The sequence below is a fragment of the Pelophylax lessonae genome (genome assembly GCF_965119305.1).
Source record: "Pelophylax lessonae genome assembly, chromosome: 2".
NCBI lineage: Eukaryota > Metazoa > Chordata > Amphibia > Anura > Ranidae > Pelophylax > Pelophylax lessonae.
The window spans coordinates 746,242,821-746,258,401 of record NC_138769.1 but is presented as its reverse complement, the minus strand read 5'-3'; the positions used below and the strand labels follow the sequence as shown (position 1 = coordinate 746,258,401).

The 15,581-nt window shown below is 46.7% G+C and overlaps 1 protein-coding gene across 1 annotated transcript in view; it reads right to left on the bottom strand.

The window, feature by feature from the left end:
- LOC309548372 (uncharacterized protein) overlaps positions 1-15,581 on the bottom strand; it is a gene marked incomplete at both ends in the record, with an annotated part of 1,605,927 nt that overhangs the window by 783,991 nt on the left and 806,355 nt on the right. The window contains 1 exon segment of the mRNA XM_082248310.1: positions 1,728-1,799. Coding sequence (XP_082104436.1) covers positions 1,728-1,799 — 72 coding nt within the window.

Genomic DNA, 15,581 nt, shown 5'->3' with positions numbered 1-15,581 from the left:
TAAGAGTAATCTTGTCAAACACAAGAGGATTCACACCGGAGAGAAGCTGTACAAGTGTCCTGAATGTGACAAAACTTTTACAGCTAAGTCAAACCTTATCACACACCAGAGAATCCATACTGGAGAAAAGTCATATCAGTGTTCAGAATGTGACAAATCTTTCACAGCAAAGTCAAGTCTTATCAGACACAAGGGGGTCCACACTGGAGTGAAGCCATATCAGTGTTCTGAATGTGATAAAGCTTTTATAACGAAGGCAGAGCTTATCACACACAACATGAATCACACTGAAGAGAAGCCATATGAGTGTTCAGAATGTGAGAAAGCTTTAACAAGGAAGAGAGATTTTTTTGCGCACCAATGGGTTCACACTGGAGAGAAGCCATATGAGTGTTCTGAATGTGACAAAACTTTTAGAAAGAAGAACAATCTTAAAAGACACCAAAGGATTCACACTGGAGAAAGGCCATATCAGTGTTCTGAATGTGGGAAAGCTTTTACACACAAAGGAAGCCTTATCATACATCAGATGGTTCACACTGGAGAGAAGCCATATGAGTGTTCTGAATGTGACAAAACTTTTAGAAACCAGAGCAGGCTTAAAAGACACCAAAGGATTCACACTGGAGAAAGGCCATATCAGTGTTCTGAATGTGGGAAAGCTTTTACACACAAAGAAAGCCTTATCACACACCAGAGGCTTCACACTGGAGAGAAGCCATATCAGTGTTCTGAATGTGGCAAAGCTTTTACACAGAAGTCAAACCTTATCAAACACCAGAGGGTTCACACTGGAGAGAAGTCATTTTAGTATTCTGAATGAGACATACACTGTATTTCCAAAAGTACAAATAATGTGGGACTTATGGTGTCCAACTAGCCAAAGCAAGACAAAAAAGATAAGGACTAAAAGAAAAGGAAGTGTAAAGAGAAAAAAAGAAGAAAAGAAGAAAATAAAAGGGGGGGGGGAAGGGGGGAATCCTATATATGCGACACCACTGACCTTTTAAACCATCTAGAGGGGATTCAGGTCCCTCCGAATGCCCTGCTCGTGGCTATCAATATTGAGACTTTTTACTCGAGTATCCCTCACGAGCAGGGCATCCGGATGGCTGAATCCTTTCTCAAAGAACAGTGGCAAACCACATGGCCTCTCATGAATTTTGTCATAAAACTCCTTAGATTTATTCTCACAAGGAATTATTTTACATATATGGACCACCACTTTTTGCAGATCCAGGGGGTGGTGATGGGCACTTGCTGTGCACCGTCCTATACTAATTTGTATCTGGGAGGATGGGAGAGGCAGGTCTTCTCCGGTGAAACAATGGAGCTGTGGTTGATGCACGTTTTGTGCTGGCACTGCTTCATTGATGACCTATTTGTGATATGGACAGGGACTTCAAATGAACTAGAGTCCTTTCTTGAGGCCCTGAACATCAATTACCTAAACTTAAAATTTACCTACACCGTCAGTGGGGTGGGCCTGCCTTTCCTAGACCTCCAGATCAACATTTTTCCCAATGGGGAACCTAATGCTGATCTATATAGAAAACCAAGTGCAGGCAACACTATTCTGTTCACAGCGAGTGCCCATCCTACCCCCCTGGTTATAAGCATTCCATATGCTCAGTATCTTAGGCTTCGGAGGAATTGCTCCTCTGATAAAGATTTCCAGATTCAGGCAAATGCTTTACAGGCCCGTCTCTTGGAAAGAGGCTACTCACGATCCATCTTGAGAAAAGCCTTTAACAAAACCAAGGTCCAATCCAGAGCTGACTTATTATATAGGACTACGGCTAAAAAAGAAATGGAAACAGTCAGGTTTATTACCAAATACTCAATGCATGAAAAACAATTAAGAACTAGCCTATCCAAGCACTGGCGACTACTCACCAGTGACTATACCATTGCGAAATATGTAAAACCACAGCTGGAAATTGTGATCAGGCGGGCGGTTTCTTTGCGGGATCATTTGACCACCAGTGATTATGTTGCTGATCAACACACCCATGTGAGGACAAAGGAACCTATAGGTGTGGCCAATGTGCCCATTGCCCTTGGGTAACAGCTGGAAAGGGCATTTCCTTACCCAATGGGGAATGGCACCAGTCTAGACAATATGCTGACTGCACTACCCATGGTGTGAGATACTTGATGAAATGCCTATGTAGGGCGTTTTATGTAGGCAAAACAATACGCCAGCTGAATCAAAGAATAGGTGACCACTTATATTACTCGAAAGGGGGAAGAATTCTAATGTCTGTAACTAGGCACATAGGTTTACACCATAAATTTGACAACTCTGTTATATCCTTTTTTGCAATTGGAGGTTGTGCCCCCAGACCCCCGTAGGGGGAACTGGGACAAGCGCATACTGCAAAGGGAAACATATTGGATTGAGCATTTAAATGCTACCACAACCCCTGGTATAAATGAGGTCTTAACCTATAAACATTTTCTCTGATGTGTCGGATGCACCCTCCGGCAGGGGTTTGATGTGGTGGATGCACCCTCCGGCAGGGGTTTGATGTGGTGGTTGCACCCTCCGGCAGGGGTTTGATGTCATGGTTGCACCCTCTGGCAGGGGTTTTATGTAACCGTCACCTCAGTGAAGAGGCCTGATGAGTCCTGCGATAACTTCCGCAAATGTATTCTTGTGATGGAATGACTTATTTTGGGATGAATATAGTTGGATGTCATGCTTGACTTCTGTGAGTCAGTTCCATCTATTTTTGCCAAAATAATACGGTAGTCCCCTAAAACTTTCTTTCCCATGCTTTGGGTTTAGGTGGGTCCATTGGTGATGATCAGTCTGACAAAGAGTAGATTTTTTGTTTAATGTATAATGATATGTAATGTGTTTGTAATCAATATTTCTTTTGATATGTACCTATTCTATTAAACTCTCAATTTACTGTTTATTCTGTGTTTGATATGTTATGTTATAGCATACATTGTGTGCTTATATCCAGATTGCTGCTTATTGTTCTAGAAAATATATATTTTTCTACATTAGGATCGTGGTTGATATATTCACTCCTCTTTCATACATGGGCCACACATCAGGGTGTCTTATGCTGTGGCTTTGGCCACTTTCATTAGCTTTCTTCTTTTTGCCACCAGAGGGCGGCTCTGGTTCTTCCTTGGACGGGTGCGTGATCCCCGGGCAGTATTCCCATATATGAAATCCTCAAAAAAAAAATGTAAAAATCTAAATTTTTTAACATTTTAGGCCAATTTGTTTTTTGCTACATATTTTTGGTAAAAAAAAAAAAAGCGCAATAAGTGTATTTTGATTGATTTGCGCAAAAGTTATTGTGTTTACTAACTACGGGAAAGATTTATGTCTTTTTTATTGTTTTTTTTTTACTAGTAATGGCGGCGATCTGCAATTTTTTTTTTTTGCAGGACTGCGACATTGCGGCAGACAGATCGGACCCCTAACTGACATTTTTGACACTTTTGGGGGTACCACTGACATTACTACAGTAATCAGTGCTAAAAATATGCACTGTTACTATAAAAATGACACTGTCAGGGAAGGGGTTAACTGTACTGGTGATCAAGGGGTTAAATGTGTCCCTAGGGTTGTGATTCTAACTGTCAGGGGGTGTGGCTTGTGAAGTAATCACAGAGACATGCGATACTATATAGCAGGATCACATAGCCTCTGTGATCACTTCAGTGAGAATGACAGACGGCTGTGTTTACATCAGCCGTCTGTCCTCTCTCTGCTGCGGGAGATCGCGAGTGGCCGACAGTCATCTAAACCGCCAGTGACACGCGCTCGCCCCCTAGTCTCCTGAGCGAGCGACGTAGTACTACGTCACTTTTCCAAGGAGCGCCTGCCTATCGCGGTAAAACTGCGGTGGGCGGGGCTGAAGTGGTTAAGTAAATGGAGGCTTTAGGGTGAGATTCCAGTGTTATTTCCACTTCATATTGTTTCTTCTTCATTTCCAATGGTTATCCGCAATCCGCCATCTGTCGGGGATCTGAGTTGGGGTGACGTCAACGCGTTTCGCAAAGGAGTTCCGTAGCTTCTTCTGGACGTTTGATGTCTCTCAGCTGGTTCCTTTTAAGTCCGTATCTTCAGCTGATACTACATCTGATTGTGTTTTAAAGGAAAATCTACTTTGAAATTATGATTTATATAGAGGTGGATAATAATATCTGGTAAGAGAACTTTGGCATCTTCTTGTATAAAATTCCTTTTAAAAGGAGATATTTGGTCAGCGGTAATTGTCTATAAATCATACCGGAGAGTGCAGTACTTACTAAGTTGGAAATGAACACGGAGAATGGGGGAGCGATATATCAATGGCTTCAATGAGAACAATAACAAAAACAAAGAGCAAAAGACAAAAAACATAAACAAGAACGAAGATAGACACAGTCAGAGTCCATTCACACTAGCGCGACTTGTCAGGCGACTTGGTCACCTGACAAGTCGCGGTCGGTCGCTCGCCATTGAGTAGTACAGGACCCGTTCTAATAGGAGCGACACAAGTCGCTCTGACTTAGAAAAAGGGTCCTGTACTACTTCGGGGCGACCTGGAGGCGACTTGCATTGACTTCAATTATTTGAAGTCCGTGCAAGTCGCCCCACAAAGTCGTGTCGCGCCAGTCTGAATGGGCCCTTTATAATAACATGTTAACCACTTTCCGACTGCTCACAGTATATTTACTGTGGCAGTCAGCCCCTCACAGGCAGAGTGACGTAGTACTACGTCGCTAGCCTGTGAGGGTTCTGGGGAGCGAGCACGCGCTGCCGGAGGCGCGCTCCCGCGCGGTCACAGACCCCCCGCGGACCCGATGTCTGCTGGTCACTCGGTGATCGTCGGTGGAGAGGGAGAATGACAGACGGCTGATGTAAACAAGCCGCCTGTCATTCTCCACGGTGTAGAAACAGTGGTTATACGGTTCTACTATGTAGGACCGTTGATCACTGTTCCTACCCCTCTAGCCACAGCCAATCACAGTTAGAATCACGCCCCTAGGGACACACATAACCCCTCCCTCTCAAAAAAAGTTAACCCCTTCACTGCCAGTGTAATTTTACAGTAACAGTGCATATATATAGCACTGATTACTGTAGAAATGTCACTGGTAACCCCAAAAGTGTCAAAAATGTCAGTCAAGGGTCCGATCTGTCCGCCGCAATGTCGCAGTACCGCAAAAAAAAAAATCGCAAATCGCCGCCATTACGCGTTAAAAAAAAAACAACAAAAATTACAAAAATCTTTCCCTTTGTTAGTAAACGCGATAACTTTTGCGCAAACCAATCAAAATACGCTTATTGCGATTTTTTTTACCAAACATATGTAGCATAAAACAAATTGGCCGAAAATGTTAAAAAAATTAGATTTTTACTTTTTTTGGGGGGGGAATTTCATATAAAAAAATGTGAAAAATATTGTTATTTTTGCAAAATTTATGCTCTTTTTTTGTTTATAGTGCATGATCAAAAAATTGCACAGGTGATCAAATACCACCAAAAGAAAGCTCTGTTTGTGGGGAAAAAAAGGACGTCAAATTCGTTTAGGTAAAGCGTCGCACGACCGCGCAATTGTCCGTTAAAGTCATGCAGTAAAAAATTGCAAAAAAAACCCTAGTCAGGAAGGGGGTAAAATCTTCCGGGGCTTAAGTGGTTAATATAAGGACACTTACCTGTCCAAGGATCTAGCGATGTCCTCACCTAAACCAATTTGTCAATTGCCTTCAGGTGCAGCACTGCCATCTCATGTAAGGTGACAGGAGGTGATGCCTTGTGGCTTCACAGCCAGTTCCATCCGGTGTATGTATGAGCTGTGCTGCACCTTGTGAATGGCCCTGCAGTCTTCTGAGACGTGTGACATGTCCCAGAAGACTGCGGGGGAATGAGAGGGGGATTATCTTCCAGCTCAGATTACTGCGGGAGCGGGTATCTGTCAAAACCAGGAACCCACTTCAACCCTCTCTCCAAAAAAGTGTGAAATGTGTCAGTGGAGGAGAGGAGGATACAAGCAAGTGGAACTTCCCTTTTGGGTGGAGCTCTACTTAAAGCATAGTTGGGATAACCAAATGTTAAATGCCTCTGCCTCTCAGAAATTTGGTTTCAGCAGCTAAGTCATCAAAGTCAGTGACCGAGAAGCAGAGTGAAAAATCGGATCTTTAGATAACAGATCTTGTCCATCTGGTAGAGGCCACAGAGCACCGACTGACAGATAAATGAGGTCAGCATACCCCACTCTGCAAGGTCAATCCTAATCTATGAGAATGACTTTCTATTCATTAAAGCTGAACTCCAGATTTTCATACACTTTTCATGTGGCTGAGGCTCCATACTGTATACAGCACTGTGTTCCGGGTTCAAACCGAGACTTCCTGTCTCATCCCCAAAACACAGTAGAATCTATCTGATTGGTGCTCAGCCATTCAGAGAAAGAGATGTAAAAACGCACCAAACCCAGTATTTGAAAAAAATAATAATTCTAGAGCTTCTTTGGGGGCGATTGTTACGCATTTTCAAATGAAGGGGCTTCCCTATGTGTGTGCATTTTACTAAACTTAAGTTAAAGATAAGTAAATCTGATTCTTTACTGCAATCTGATAGTGTCTAATCATTCAGAATGTCAGAACCGATAGTGTCAAGTGGGTTGGACAACACTCAGGGCAACAGAAGTGAGGAGGATGTGTGTGTACTTAGCCACTCCCCAAGGGGCAGGACTACAGTGTCATTCCACCTTGTGGGGGGTCCTAGGCCTGCAATGTGCAGACTGTAGACATGAAGCTGATTCTGCTCTGACCTGTGTGAGGATCTTCTCTGTCTCTCCTCCGTGTCCCCGATGGAAGATGGAGGCTTCTTGTCCTGGCTGAGAGGTGTGAGGGCCGTTCTGTGTCTGCACTATGGATCTGGGAAGACTCCAATCACATTGTGAGCCAACTTCCTCACAGGGAGCCCCTCCCCCACAGATGCCCTGGGGCCACACTGACTGCAAACACAGTGCGGGGGAGGGGGATTCACAAAGAGGACCCCTCCCCCCATTCTCTGGGATCACACCAGTAGAATCTCATTCCAGATTTGCTTGAGGTGATTGGAGCCGTATGAGTGCACTTGTGACAGAAATAATTGAGTACTGTCCGTGATACTTTTTTTATTTGCACTAACACACAATTTTTCAGGACAAGCTTTCGGGGAACGTCCCCTTCATCGAGGTCCAAACAGGACTGATTCACAAAATGTTTAGATTTGTAATTTGAAGAAAATGGATTTTTGTAAGAACTTACCGTAAAATCCTTTTCTCTTAAAGAGGAAGTAAACCCTCCTCAGGAAGTTGTACCTATAGGTAAGCCTATGATAAGGCTTACCTATAGGTACTGTAAATATCTCCTAAACTTACACCGTTTAGGAGATATTTACCTTTAATGCAGCCAGTGACGTCACTGGCGCATGCGCTCTGAAGGAACGGCTGATCGTGCCGTTCCTTCAGAGCCCCGTGCCGTGACCGTCGGCTCCCGTGCGCGTGCGCGGGAGTGACGTCACCGCGGCTCCGGCCAATCAGATGACCGGATGCCGCGATCCCGGAAGACGGGCGACATGTCATGTCGCCCGTCATACAGGTAAGAGAGCGGCACGGCGGGGGCTCGTTCTAAGGTAAGTATTTCATAATGAGCTAGTATGCGAAGCATACTAGCTCATTATGTCTTTCTCTTGCAGGTTGTAAAAAAAAAAAAATTTTTTTAAATGAGTTTACAACCTCTTTAAGCTCATTGACAGACGTAGTCTTCTTGATTCTCAAGAGCTGGGTTATGTTGTCTCCGCAGGAGTAGGACTAGGCAGAATGACAAAACGTTCTGGCTCCACCCTAGGGGCAGTCCCTGAGGGTATATCCTCCCTCTCTCTGCTACAGGGAATCAGTTCTGTTTAAAGCAGTACAGAGAATTTAACCCAACCCAACTCAATGATAGAGGGGCGGGTACTACGTCTGTCAATGAGCTTAAGAGAAAAGGATTTTACGGTAAGTTCTTACAAAAATCCATTTTTCTCTATCGCTCATTGACAGACGTAGTCTTCTTGATTCTCAAGAGCTGGGACATCCAGAAGCAGTGCCACAAATGAGGGGTGGGATTGACAAAATCAAATCCAATCTAGAAGGCCCAACCGGTGCCAAACTAGAAGTTTTAAAGGCTCATTATAAACAAAAAATGAGGCTAAAGAAAAAAATTTCCAACGGAAAAAAACCCTCGAGGTAGACCACTGGTCTCCTCAAATTGCGGCCTGCAAAACCTTGCGGCCAAATGAGGCATCAGACGATGCCATTACATCAACTTTATAATGTTTAGAGAAGGTATGCACCGACGACCAGGTAGCCGCCTTGCACACCTGGACCACTGACGCCTGATGGCGAAAGGCCCATGACGCACTAAGTGCCCGAGTGGAGTGCGCCTTAACAGGGAACGGGGGCTCCCGACCCTTAATAGAATAAGCCTGCACTACCGTCTGTCTGATCCACCTGGAAATGGTCGCGGCAGATGCAGGCAACCCCTTTTTGGGTCCATCTGGGATCACAAAAAGTGAATCCGTCTTGCGAAACGAGTCTGTCGTTTTCAAGTATACCCTGATCGCCCGGACCACATCCAAGGAGTGCAAAGCAAATTCCTGAGGATGACTGGGCTTAGGACACAGGGAAGGTAATACAATTTCTTCATTCAGATGAAATTCTGAAACCACTTTTGGTAGGAAGGATGGATTCGGACGAAGAACCACCTTATCTCTATGAACCACCAGATATGGTGAACGACAAGATAATGCGGCCAGCTCTGACACCCTGCGTGCAGAAGTAATAGCCACCAAGAAGGCCACCTTCTGGGACAACGTGGGTAGAGGAATCTCCCTAATATCTTCAAAGGGAGGTTTCTGAAGAACCGACAACACTAAATTAAGATCCCAGGGGGGTAACGGCGCGTGCACTGGCGGAGCCAGATGTCGCACCCCCTGGATGAAATTCCGCACCAAGGAATGAGTAGCCAAAGGCTTCTGAAAGAAGATGGCTAATGCTGAGACCTGACTCTTGATAGTACTCAAGGCCAGTTTCTGCTCAACCCCTTGTTGCAGAAAAGCCAATATTCGACTAATCGAATAAGACCGAGGACGGAACCCCAAAGGTTCACACCATGCAATGTAGGACTTCCATGTGCGATGATAAATCTTTCTGGAAGTCGCTTTCCTTGCTTCAACTAGAGTAGGAATAACTGAAGCTGACAAACCTTTGTCCTTCAGCACCTGGGTCTCAATAGCCAGGCCGTTAAAGCCAGCGATCGTAAAGCAGGATGGAAGATCGGTCCCTGACACAGTAGATCCTCTCTGAGAGGAAGTCTCCATGGGACGTCCGCCACCAGTCTGACCATGTCGGCGTACCAAGCTCGACGAGGCCAGTCCGGAGCTACCAGGATTACTGGGATTCCTTCCTCCTCTACCCTGCGAAGAAGTCTTGGCAGTAACGCGAGAGGAGGGAAGGCATATATTAGCTGGTATTGCCCCTACGGGGCGATCAGTGCATCTGCGGCTTCTGCTAGAGGATCGCGGGAGCGAGCCACGAATCTCTGAACTTTCCTGTTGAATCGTGATGCCAACAGATCCACATCCGGGGTGCCCCACCGTAGGCACAACTGGTGGAAAACGTCTGGATGGAGGGACCATTCCCCCTGATCCAGGGTCTGACGGCTGAGATAATCTGCCTGCCAATTCTCCACCCCCGGAATGAACACCGCAGAGATTGCTGGAACAAATCGTTCCGCCCAGCGAAGAATGCAAGCCACTTCTTTGGCCGCTCGGACACTCTTGGTGCCCCCCTGATGATTGACATAAGCCACGGCCGTGGCATTGTCCGACTGGATCCGAACCGGGCTGCCCTGGAGCTGCTCGGTCCAGTGAATCAGACAAAGTCTGATCGCTCTCAGTTCCAATACATTTATCGGTAATCTGGATTCTTCCGGGGACCAAAGTCCCTGGACAGATAACTGACCAAGAATTCCTCCCCATCCGGATAGACTGGCATCCGTGGTCACTATCGTCCAATATATTGGCAGAAATGACTTTCCCTGGCTGAGCATTGGAGACCGAAGCCACCAAACCAGAGACTCTCTGGTCTGTTTGCTCAATCGTATCTGATTGTCCAGGGATTCCGGATTCCGATTCCATCTGAGAAGAATCTCTTGCTGAAGAATTCGGGTATGGGACTGGGCAAATGGGACTGCTTCGAATGAAGCCACCATCAACCCCAGAACCCTCATGCACGTCCGAAGGGAAGACCAGCTGTTGGACAGTAACAACTGGACTGCTGATTGAATCTTTCGAAGTTTCCCTACCGGAAGGAAAACTCTCGTCCTGACTGTGTCTAGAATTAGACCCAGATATTCGAGCCTCTGGGTGGGAACCAGAAATGACTTTTGCTGGTTCACCAGCCACCCGAATTCCTGTAAAGAAATCATAGTAATTTCTATGTTTTGTAGCAAGGTCTGAGGAGACTCTGCATGAAGCAGAAGATCGTCTAGGTAACCTAGAATCGATATACCTCTTTGGCGCAGAAGTGCCAACATTGGGGCCAACACCTTTGTGAAGACCCGCGGAGCCGTGGCGAGACCGAAAGGTAACGCCACAAACTGATAGTGGTTCTCCTCTACGGAAAAGCGTAGAAAACGCTGATGTCCTGCGAAAATGGGAATGTGAAGATAGGCGTCCTTGATGTCTATGGACGCTAGGACATCCCCTGGATGCAGGAAGGCTGCTACCGTGCGAATGGACTCCATTCTGAATCTTCTTATGTTGACGAAAGAATTGAGTGCTCTTAAGTCCAGAATTGGACGCACTTTGCCCTCTTTCCTGGGTATTGTAAACAGGTTTGAATAAAACCCTTGAAACCGTTCTGTCCAAGGAACGTGGACTACCACTCCTTGTTGTAGTAAATCTGTGACTGCTCTCCACAGATCTTCTAAACGATCTGCGGATAGACGGATATTGGAAGGGAAGAATCGCGCCGGTGGGAGAGATCGAAACTCGATCTTGTACCCTGACTTTATGACTTCGCAAACCCCTTTGTCCGGGATTCTGGAAAGCCATGGATCCGGGAACCGGCGAAGACGTCCCCCCACCCCAGTTATGGGTGGGGGCGCACCTTCAGGCTTTGGATGGTTTATCTTCAGGTCTGGAGGGGGCGGGCTTTTGCTTGCCCGACCAACGACCCCTGACGCCTCCTGCAGGAGCTTTGGAGGACTTAGTTTTTTCACCCGCTGGACGAAAAAACCTCTTGTGAGCAGAAAAAGAAGGCCCTCGTCTTTGACGAGTTCCTCTACCTTTAAAATTTTGCGGTAAAAAGGTGCTTTTTCCACCGGTGAGATCCTTAATGATCTCATCTAAGTTGGTTCCAAATAGACGCTCTCCTGAAAAGGGGATATTAGCCAATGCTTTTTTGGAACCTTGGTCGGCTAACCAACCTTTTAGCCACAGTGTACGCCTGAGAACCACTGCTGAGACTGATGCTCGCGCCATTAATGGAGTGGCGTCTAACGCCGCATCACATACAAACTGTAACCCCTGTATCATTTGTTCCAACAAATCTGATACCGCCTGAGGGACCTCTTCTAAGTCCCGGCGTAACCACTTGGTCCATTCAGTTACAGCCTGCGAAACCAGACCAATAGCAATTATTGGCCTGAAAGCTGATCCAATCAAGGAAAACATGGTGCGAGACATAGCTTCTATCTTGCGATCCACTGGATCTTTAAAAGACGGAGCGTCTTCTAAAGGAATAACCGTGGCTTTATTCAATCTAGCAATAGGTGAATCCACCACAGGTGGTTCTGTCCATTTCTTAATAAGGGTTTCCTCAAACGGATAACGCCTGTCAATGCGTTTAGAAATATTAAAAGTGCGTTTTGGCAGACGCCATTCTTCATCGATTGGATTGCCAAAACATTTGGGCAATGGAAAAACCTTTGCCACTTTGATGCGCTTTTTAGTCCCAAAAGGGATCTCAGTTTCAGCTATTTCTGATGGAATACCCTGTAACCTTAAAGTCTCTTGAACAGATACAATGAGTGCGTTTACCAACGCTTCCTCTCGGGCTATGGCGGATGCCGAAACATCCTCCTCACTGTCTGAAGAGACAGGACCCGAGACACCAATACCAGATGAAGTACCTGCAACTGCAGAAATAGGCTCAGAGTCTGAATCCGAGGTTTCAGATAATAAGGGGTTAGGCGGGGGTCGCTTTCTTGCGCCCTGTCCCTGACAAGCCACTTCCACCCGGGACACAAAAGTTTCCATAATAGCTGACAAAGATTCAATTGTCAATGGGGTGCTGGAGGATCCCGCAGACCCCTCGAGGGGATCCGGAGGAGATACATGAGTGGCAGGGTCCATGTTAATACAGGACACCTTTGCCAGCAAAAACAAAAAAACTTTTTCTTTTTTTTTTTTTTTTTGTGTGTCTCCCCCTAGCGCAACAGCGCCCCTCAGAGTACCTGCTTCTCGATCCCAGAGAGAGAGAGAGGGACCCCCAAGGCTCACCAACCGATGCAGTGCAGTTTCCAACAAACTGCAGCCAGCGTCTGTCTTACACAGACTGGAAGGAGCTGTTTGCTTTTTCCCGGGCAGAAGGCGTGGCTCCGCCCCCTGTGTACGCCTTCCGGCGTTCCCAGCCCTCCGCGAGGAAGCTGGGCTCACAAAACATGGCCGCCCCCATAGAAGAGACATAAGACTCCAAAAACATGGCGGCCGGCGTGACCTGAGGACATACATGCATTCGGTCTATGGCAAAATGGCGGCGGACCGCCGATATCGTCTTCCCAGCACATCCACCTGCACTCTGCTAAGAGGTGACATATGGATCTACAGAGATACACTGCACATAAGGTAGGATTATACCTCCTATGTCTGCTGTAATGTTACAGTCTGCTGGGTAGAGTGTTAGCTCTTGAACCAAGTCCACTTCCCACAAACACATGCTGTATTACAAGGGGGACTTGTAAGTATCAGATATATACTGACCATATATGGAGGGGCCCATAATATATACTGCCTCATAATGAGGAAAAAAGGGAACGTTTACTCACCATACCGAACCGACAGGCACCCTCTCTTCATAATACCCTCTCCACCGGGGTGGGGGTTTGTGGACGCCTCGACTCTCTGGTACCGGGCGTCCAAGCGAGACTTTTAACTCGCAAAGTCAGTCCCTTTACTGGGACTCCGTCGCGGCCGACTCAGCGCACTGGTCTGCACGCGCTTTTAGGCAGAAACCGGGGTGACCACTGGATTTCAACATCCAGCCCGTCGCCCGGCCCCGCATACTTACTTGAATATGTCGCGGCCGACCAAGCGCAATGCCATGGTCTGCACGCGCTCGTAGGCCGGCTGGGGTGACCACAAGTGTCGCCCAGTCCGGCATTTTTGCTTGAAGATCTCACAGGAAAAAAACACTGGAGAAAACTACCTAAAAAATGTCTTTTTCTTAAAGAAAAAAAGTCTTGCCAGGAGCAAAAGATCCCAGCAAGGAACTTAGGTCCTTACTCCTGACTAGACAGAAAAAAACTGATTCCCTGTAGCAGAGAGAGGGAGGATATACCCTCAGGGACTGCCCCTAAGGTGGAGCCAGAACGTTTTGTCATTCTGCCTAGTCCTACTCCTGCGGAGACAACATAACCCAGCTCTTGAGAATCAAGAAGACTACGTCTGTCAATGAGCGATAGAGAAAGGTTTGTTGGATGTTCTTCTGGTTGGGGGAGGGGAAATCAATGTTGATTGTTGAGCGCAGTGAGGAGAAGATTGGGAGGAGCAGGATGGGGAAGGAATGAATTTCTAGCAGTGAATGTGGTTTTCATTCAGTAAATTCCATTCATTCCAGAATGAGATGATAAAAGGAAATGAAATGTTGAACTCCTTCTGAGCGCCATTCATCAATCCATGGAATGTAGTGAGAAGATTTCTCCAAATTCTCCTCCAATAATCTCCTAGTGTATGAGCAGCTTTCCCTTTCTTGTGTCCTCTTCCTCCCTCCCCCGATCACACCGGTGTCTTCAGAGAGATCCGGAGCTGAGCTCTCACATCTCTCAGGACTCTCATATTGCACACACCGGGGGATCACCTCATACACTTCATCTTCTACATGTGCTGGACGCCATGACACTCATTTCTTGGGGAAAACTTTCTCCCGGAGATCTTGCAGGAGATGAAAGGAATGTTGTACGACGCATGTGTGAGACGAGGCACATGACATCACACGCTCCATCTTCTGCATGCGCGGTATAACATACATTCTCATATTGGTGGTGTGGGGGAGGGGACACAGGCTGCACAGAGGTGCAAAAAAACGAATTTGCATTTGCAACTAGGGAAAAGTAAAAACACGTGGATGAGCCATATTTTTACTAATCCCCAACCACTGCCAAAAATACAGCAACCAAGGTTGTACAAAAAATGGGGCTGAGATAAACCAGAGGCTCTGGATGGACAGTTGGATAGATGGTTCTATATTTAGGATGTATCCGGTCTATAAACCAGAGGTTCTGGATGGACAGTTGGATAAAAAGTTATTTTTTGTGGTGGACGTCGATGAGTTGTGGGAAATGTGTGTGCAAGAAAGTTTGGTGAGCTGTTGGAATCTGTATTTGCAGGATGCAGATGTGTATGGGGGAGGGGTAAAAGCTGGGGAATGCTGTGTATGCGAGAGTTGTTTGAAGCTGGGTGGGGCAGTGTATGGGGGAGGGGTGGGAAGCTAGGGGGGGCTGTGTATGGGGGAGGGTGAGAAGCTGGAGAGGGCTGTATATAGGGGAGGGGTGGGAAGCTGGGGGGGGGGCTGTGTTTGGGGGAGGGGTAAGATGTCAGGGAGTGCTGTGTTTGGGGGAGGGGCGGTGAAGTCACATGTAATGAGAAGTACAGACACTCACTCCTTTCTAATATTAGAGGTTGGGATTGGACAATTCCAGTACGGGGGGGGAGGGGGTGGAAATATTGGGGTTCAGTCACAGCACACAGCCCATGTTATTGTGTGTATAATACGTGTTCTCTGGTGTGCAGTGTGGGGGTGCTGTTGTGCGGTGCAAAGCCCCGTACACACGTACCGATCGTCGGCCGAAAAGCTTCGGCCGCCGGACGATCGGCCGATTGACGGCTTGTTAGTATGATGCTTCCAACAGCCGACAGCGCACATTCGGCCGAAAAGAATCTGTCTTGCAAGCATTAAAATTTTTGTATGCCGACACCAGAACGGCCGATTGATCGCCAGTCAGTACAGAATTCGGCCGACAGACCGCAGATTTGCAAGACTGGGCATGCTCAGAAAAGAAAAAACACAGGGAAAGTTAACCATCACATGACATCACTTCTGTAGTCGGCGGACATAATTCTTGTGCAGTCTTTTGCACTTTTCAACCGACACCGACAGCCCTGGACAAAAGACGGCCGATCGTTCGGCCGACGATCGTTACGTGTGTACGGGGCTTTAGGCTCTCTTCCATAGAAGTCTATGGGCTGCGGCTCTTTGTAATATTATACAAGGTGTGGGAACGCTCGGCACAAACAATACAACCTCACATTGTTT